We start from the raw sequence: 8230 nt of genomic DNA on the forward strand, positions 1-8230 counted from the left end.
CACTTAGTTCTAGTTGTTCTCTTAACACATATTACGATATAGATCCACTTCATATTTTATCATGAATATGGTCTATATTTCACATGGATCCACTCTACCTTTTTGTGGCCATGATTATGCATTCTATATACTTCATGGATCTACAGTGTACTTGATTTAATAATCATGCTTGTTTTTCCACCTAAGGATAGGGATGTTTTCCTCAAGGATGAGACTAATATAATACTTTGTAGTTAATTTTTTAATATTAAGTTGATTGGACTCCACCTAGTTCCACTTATTAAATTCATTTTTATTAATATAATGTCATTCACTCCACTTTTCCTTCCAAGCTTATCGATTAGGGGGCATTTGTTTCAAATTATTTGGTCACCATTTAAAATGGATGTCTTGTTGGAAAAATATCTTCTATTGAATATCTTTATTTCACATGAAAGATATATTAAACTGAATTTTGTCCACATACTCATATTTTCCATTTAAGAAACATTTACGCACCCACTCTTATCCTTAAATAAGGGCATATGCATCTTTCAAAAAGTGCAAAAGATATAAATGCACATTAAATACACAATATTGAGTGAGGGCTATGGGTTCCATACATTTCCATATTCTTAATTCATGTTGAAAATGAACTTAACCTAACCAAAATTTGATAGTATGAAATGGGTTCAAATGTTGGAGAATGGGCACTTACCATTTTAATACCTTTATGTTAGAGATTTTTTTTGAGAATTTAGCCCTGAAATTTTAGGATCATTCCTTTCTAAAATAACCTTTATTTCTAGAGTCAATTATTTTTCTTAGAGATGGGATATAAATTCTTGTTGAATTTTCCATCCATATACTATTAGGAGTTTGAAGTAGGGTTAAAGTCTATAAATGGTCTAAGCAGGATGAATATAGAGTCTAGTGATGAAGGTGGTGACAATAGATCAAGGGTTTTTTATAGTTATTATTTCACCATTAATGACTATATGATGATTCTCTCTTCTCCAAACCTACCCCACCAAAACCATGTTGCAATTTACTTGATTATTGATTATCGATTACATGATTTGAGGAGGAATTAACCATATAATGTTAGTGAAGATTAGTTAGTTACAATTGTTTTTCATTGATATCTTATCCTTTATATGGTTTGAGGTTATGTATTGTTGATGTATAAATTTCTAGAGGAGCTTAGAGTATTTAGAGCTTTGTCCAAAAAAAAATCAAGATATAATAAAGAGACCATGCAAAAAATCGAAAGATACAATAAAGAGACCATGCAGTTAGTCAAAAATATTTTTCTCAATCCATTTCTTTACCATTGACATAATAGCTAATCTAGAAAGTTCAGAGATTTTTCTTTGTCTGTTTTATTAGTGAATTAACCCTTGTTGCTAGGAATTATTTCCTACAACAAGTAGGTGAAGGGTTCCTAACTTTTCCGTCCTCTATGCTCACCTCCATCCATCCCCCTTCCATGGAATTTCCTCTTCACAATGTTGATTTTGTTTAATATTCAAATTGATAATAGTTAGCATTAGAGAAAATAGAATGAGCAATCTCATTTGAAGATGAGGGTGATGGAATGAATGATAAAGTGAAGTGCATCAAGAACATTGGGAAATTAATGTTGGCATTGCTTCTAACAAGAGATCTAAAAGATTCTCACACTTCCCTATGATAGTTATGTTCAACCCATGCTTCCATAACTATGTGAAAAGGCTTCCCCAACCTCTTACACATAGTTAATGATTGGATTTATAGTTCAATGGAGGTAGATGACTTCACTCAAAGCACATGATGGAAAAAATGAATTCTATGGATTATAGTTATCAGTGAGAATTCAATTTCTTAGAGGCCCTCTTTCCTATAGTGGAATCGTAACCCCTCCTATGCTCTTTACAATCATCTTAAAACATTATATATTACATTAAAACTTTATTATTTACTTTGAAATTTATTATAATAAGCCCACCACAAAATTCATAAAAGAATGTTTACTTTGTATATGCTAAGTTATTCACTAATCAAATCTTGGCCTTTGCCACTTCACTAATGATCCATGTAAACATATTTACAACATTTTAAAAAAATTCATTTATTTTAATTCAAATTTCCATATTACAAATTTATATTTATAATTTATATATAATCTATTTAATACAATCCAATATTAATAACAAAAACATAATTAAAAACAAACCACTTCACTAATAAACATATTTACATCATTTACAAAAAAATCATTTATTTTAATTCAAGTTTCTATATTACAAATTTATATTTATAATTTATTTAATAAAATCCAATATTAATAACAAAAACATAATTAAAAACAAACCATTATACTAAGAAAAAAATCTTGCATATACATATAAAGCACCATTATACTAAGAAAAAAATCTTGCATATACATATAAAGCACCATCATATTGAAACTATTAAAACTTACAAAAAAATAATCATAGATATACATATACATATAAATAACTCTCATATGGAAAAGAATGATCATATCACATTATTGAAACTTACAAAAATACAAATCATACATATACATATAAATAGCTCTCATATTGAAAAGAGTGATCATATCACATTATGTGTTATTCGAATACACTGGAGAGATATATAATGAAAGTCTTTTTAAGAATTTGATGATATAACTTTCCATTAAGTTATGATTTTTTATTATTTAAATTATATTTTTAAATATATATAAATTTAATGTTTAAAATATATTGTTTTTTAAAATATATTTAAATTCTACATATTAAACAAAACAATCATATCATTTCCAAAATTCTTATTAAATTTATATAAAAGGAATAAATACAACAATAATCAATTAATTAAACGACACTTATGGAAAATAGTAATCAATTAATTACACTTAATAAAATGTTTGACCATTATAAAAAGCAAATATCACAAGATGACATCACCCTTCTCCACCAAGACTAATGACAAATTCAAGTCCATGACCAGTGACAAAGTCAAGTTCATACGGCAGTCTTAATCGACTCGCTAAGGCTCCTTCCTCGACTCCTAGTGTAACTGCCAGGACAACATGACTCCAAAAGTCCTACTAGTAGTGTCGCTGCAAGTATAACAACTCGAAAAGCTCCCTAAAAAAATTAGAAGTCCACTACTCCAACTATAGTTAATACAATAATTAGGTAGCACCTTCTCATCCAAGCCTGCCTGACGATCTCCGCTTCCTGCTAATAATTGTCAAAGATTAATCACACTCTAAATCTATGCATCATTTTTGAACCTACGACATGCAATTATTTGTATAATATGTGGTATGACACTGATTCTATATTTACCAGAGATTATATCAGCAGCATTTACCTGTTACTAAAAGAGTCGTTCTTGGGTAGGGAACTTTGTGCATGAGATTTCGGGTGGCAACGTCGTTTCTTTTTGCATTCCAGTAACATATTGGCAGTGTCTATCCCTGATCATAACCACACATATCAACAATCACAATTAAACACATCGCTATATCTTAATCATATTTTCCACTGTTCTTCATAATACTATGAAGATATGTATACCTGCAAGGTAGGCACCTTGAACATAGCCATTAAATTTCTCACTTGTATGCTCTCCAGTGAAATAGACAGGTCCAACTGGCGCCTATAAAGTTTATGTAAATATATTGATAAATTAGCTTCAATATATTTTAATCATGAATGCCAAGATCTTGTATCAGAAAACAGAGAGTGATTAACAGATATAAATTTAGAGTTTTTACAACATGAAGAACTATATTTTTAGAAATTTTTTATAAATGAGATTGGGAGTACCATCCAGAAATGCAAAAACATCTACCACTAACTTTATCTTTTCAAATAATGAATAAGTGCATATGAAGAGAAAATGCAATCTGGTTAATAATTTTTCACATCTTGAATGTATGCACCAAGGAATAATATTACTATAATTTCTGTCAAAAACCTTCAGTTCGTCGAAATCCTTTGTGGAGACCCCTATTGGCCAGTTGGAGTACGTTCCCCTGAAGAATGGATCTTTTCCCCATCTAGGAATAAGGATTGACTCCATCTCTGGAATATCATTGCCAAACATTTTTCTCAGAACAGACATGATTTCTGCTCTGGTATTATGGTCAGGCTGTTGCTCTATGCGTCGGGCTTCGTCATCTGTAACAGTTACCATCAGAAGGTTTCCTCCTGGGTATTCATTCTCCAAGTGCTGCCCAAGTTAAAAAATAATGTTAATCACATGTGCAATGATTTCAAGTCTAGTTGTTCCTGTGCAAAAAGGCACCAAGCACTAATTACCTGCCAGAAATTGTAATAACCCCTTTCTTCATGAGCGTAAATAAAGAATTCAGTGCCAGGTCCAGTGGGCCAGAATTTGGAAGGAAATTTCATGAAGATTTTGCAGTAAATAACCATATCAAACTTATATATCGCCAGTAGCTTCCATAGCTGCAGCCGTTTATGGAATAGAGTTATAATTTCACTAAATAGAGAATACCTAGTAACTTCATGTAAAATTTGATACAGCAAGTAGATATACATACAGGTAAATCAGGTTTAAAACTAATGAGTTTCGAAGTAGATATACATACAGGTAAATCAGGTTTAAAACTAATGAATTTCGTTTGAAGAACCCCTATACTGACAGAAACAATAGCGTTTTCTGCAGTATATGCCGAACCGTCCTCTGTCAAAACCTTGACACCTTTGTCTGTATATTCGATTTCTTTAACTATCTGTACCATGTAATCATCACCAAGATAATATCATTACTCAACTCGTGTTTGTGGGCAAAAGATTTTTAAGTAAGTTATTTATTTATGATTATTTCTATGAGAGGTAGTGGTAACTAACTTATTTCTCATGATTTTTAGCACTCATTGCATTGGATGATACTCACATAGGTGAAGAAATGGGACTGAAATTAGTGAAATCCAAAGAAATAGGACTGAAATTAGTGAAATCCAAAAAGTTGGATATCTAATATAATACACTGAAAACCAGTGAAACTATGGCAAATTGATTCCAAACACCAAAACTTCAGATACAAAAAAACCCTGACGAAATTAGACTTAAACACCAAATTAAATAGAGATGGCGTCAAAAATAGATAGTCAATACTTTATCTAAAAAACCTACCTTCCTGAGTTTGAGACGGTCGTCCGTTATAGTTCCGTTATGGGATTCAAGGAATTCTTGGGCTAACTTGTGAGCAATATATTCGTATCCTCGACTGTCGGCCACGAAATATTCATCATCCCCATAATATTCGAATGTTGCAATAGGTTCCACATTCTTTAAGCTCGTTACTCTTGGAGGCTCTGCAGACCAAAGTGCAATCAATTGTTTTTTAGATTGGTCATTTAGTTTTAGATCAATATATCAAATTGTCAAACCCAATAATTGTAGAGATTAATTTGCAGAGATGATAAGAACCTGCAATTTCGAAATCGTAAAAGTAGTAATCGATGGCCATCTCCAAAGGCGTTATTGGCACACTGCAAAATTGTATTCATCAACATTATGAAGCGCATATTGTGCAAGATAATAACAGCTTCTAGCTCAATATTTTGTGATTATGTGAAAGCAAACAAAAACAAGTTGAATTTATTGAGGTATTGGCTAATTGTCTTACTGTCCAAATGCCCGTTGAGATGCCAAAATCGAAATATCTTCTTGTCCACTCTTGCGAAAAGATTCAGAGAGACTTGAACTGAAGTCGGATGATGCATTTGCCAGAGCATATGGTCGTGCCACGACTGACTGTAGCAGAATACCTCCTCTGTAAAACAAAAACAGTTAACAGAAACAGGGTAAATGGCAGATCTGGGCATAATGTAATGGTGATTATCGTGTGACAGGCTGCTTACTCTTGATGATAGATATTGTAACTGATATTGTTGTAATCGGAATAAGTTGTCCGAAGTTTGTATTTCTGAGCTAGAGACCATATGGGGTTCATGTGTTTCCCTCCAACGCCCTCCACCCAGTTGGCTCCCATCTCTACTGCATACCCTCCTAGGGTTTCCTTGCGCATTCTTCCCCCAATTCTATTGGTTGCTTCCAGTATCACAAAGTCTTTCACTCCATTGTCCGATAATGTCTTTGCTGCCATTATTCCTGCAAACAAAAAAATCAGAACCTATTTAGTGAACTTACTATGATATGGTCATGTGATGAAGTTTGGATAAGGTATAAAGAGTACCTGACATGCCCGCTCCCACTATGATCGTGGTGGTACCAGCGACCGACGAAGAGAAGAAAAGTATGCATAATAACAATAATATCATCGGAGAGCAAAGATGACTGGTCGCCATGAACGCTGAGGATAGATTGTAATCAACGCTCTAGGTCAGGGAGATGAATAGATTATCAATTCCTTGTTATGGGAGAATATATAGAAAGCAAATATCAATCAGAGGTAATGCAGAGCTTATTCTTATTTATTAGATGGAAATAATTGGATGAAAGCCAAGCACTGCATGTTGTTTAATTTATACCATATAAGGTGAATGTAAATTGCCTATAAATAACATGCACTATTTTAACACATGCAGTTACAGAAAAATAATCGGATAAGCCAAGCGCTACCGTGCAACACTGCAGCTAGTTTAATTTATACCATATGAGGTCAATGTAAATTGCCAATAAATAAGACATGCACTATTTTAAAACATGCAATTACAGCGGGTTATTTTGATTTAATGATATTATTTGTTACCTATATAATTTTCTTTGCAATATTTGGTAAAAACAAGTTAACATGCTATTTTACAGGAACATAATCTAGGTGATTACAAACAGATCGTCTTTTTAACTAGGAATCAAAGTTAAATATTGTTAAAAAAATGTCTGGTTTTAGTGGAAATAATCTTTTGCGATAATTATAAAAGGGAAAGAGATTTTTTTGAAATGCTATTTAAAATTTTCTTTTATAAACTTTAAATCGAATTCTTTTATTTATTTAGATGTTGTGTATGAATTAACTTGAATTTAATGATAAAAATCATTAATAAATTATCAATCATTATCCAATCAAAATTGAGTTATAATCAATTTTAAGATTATACTGCCATTTCATTTTATTTACTTTTTTAAAATATAATTATTAAATCATTATTTAAATATATAAAAAATAAATTTTTAAATTAAAAGATTCAATAGCTCTAACAAATATAAGAAAATAAATTTTGGGTTTAAAAGATTCATATTTCTAACTAAATAGAAATATTGGTGAAATTTGAAAAAAAAAAATTATAATTTCAAAAAAGAAAATTGAATATTATTATAATTTTTTTTCATATTTAATTTAAATAAATTTTCGTATAATGTCCTTATTTGCAAGGAAATTGAAACATATATTAAATGTATGGGAAGTTGAATGGAAGAAAAAGTATGAAAATCAATCTTGGGAGAAGGAGCAAGAAATATTTATTTGTGAGATTAAGGGGCAATGCTGGATGAAGAAGAGAAAGATGAGAGATAAGGTAAAATTCTCAAGTCATTCGGGCACAAGGAAGAGATGCCAACTCTAGAGGCATCAAAAGGGATAGATAATTCTTAAATTTTTCAAACTAATTGTTTTTATGTGTGCTTTTACATGTTTTGGAAAAATATGAAAATGAATAAGTAAAAAGTCTCATGAAAACAAAGACAAGGCAATTGGATAACATGGATTTAAAAATGGCACATGGAAGAAGAGGATAAATCAAAAGAAAGTTTTTATGATGATAGAGTGAATGGAAACCATAAAGATAGCCTTATAATAGTCTAATAGGTATTAAATAACAAGGTAATTAGATATCATGGATTCCAAAAATGCATGACAGAGGATAGTGATAAAAAGTGAATATATAAATTATATATTAACTGGCTCTCCAGGTGATAATACCTGGAGAGTGTACAAACACTCATACAAGCCCTAATTACATTGAGTCAGATGAGCCTCAAATATAGAGGCTTTCACACTAGTGGGATGGTTTCAACCACTCCCTAGATATTAGGATCTGAGGTCTAAAATTAGAGTCTCAATCCTATCATCATCATAACAATAATCTAAGTTTAGCTTTCTCCATTACTTCCAACACTCCCCCTTAATGGAGAAAGGGTACTGAACAATAACATATGCCTGTTGGTCTAGTCTCAGCTAGGCTTACAATTAAAACATGACAAACTTGGTAACAAAGGTTTTCATTTTGGTCTTTTTGCTTGAGAGTCCATGCTTGTTC

At 31.4% G+C, this 8230-nt stretch overlaps 1 protein-coding gene across 1 annotated transcript; it reads right to left on the bottom strand.

The window, feature by feature from the left end:
- Window positions 1–3084: 3084 nt before the first annotated feature.
- On the bottom strand, window positions 3085–6319 carry LOC149207715 (polyamine oxidase 7-like). Its single transcript, XM_089398123.1, has 11 exons — window positions 6208–6319; window positions 5873–6122; window positions 5638–5784; window positions 5439–5500; window positions 5142–5323; window positions 4595–4738; window positions 4302–4451; window positions 3958–4212; window positions 3555–3636; window positions 3349–3454; window positions 3085–3212 (listed from the first exon to the last, which is right to left on the bottom strand). Exons 1-11 carry the CDS (start codon window positions 6317–6319, stop codon window positions 3182–3184), a joined length of 1521 nt encoding a protein of 506 aa, XP_089254249.1. The 3' UTR covers window positions 3085–3181.
- Between the last annotated feature and the right edge of the window lie 1911 nt (window positions 6320–8230).

The sequence above is a fragment of the Pinus tabuliformis genome, chromosome 1_2 (genome assembly GCF_031772625.1).
Source record: "Pinus tabuliformis cultivar Carrire ecotype Pingquan chromosome 1_2, CPIR1, whole genome shotgun sequence".
Classification (NCBI taxonomy): Eukaryota; Viridiplantae; Streptophyta; class Pinopsida; order Pinales; family Pinaceae; genus Pinus; species Pinus tabuliformis.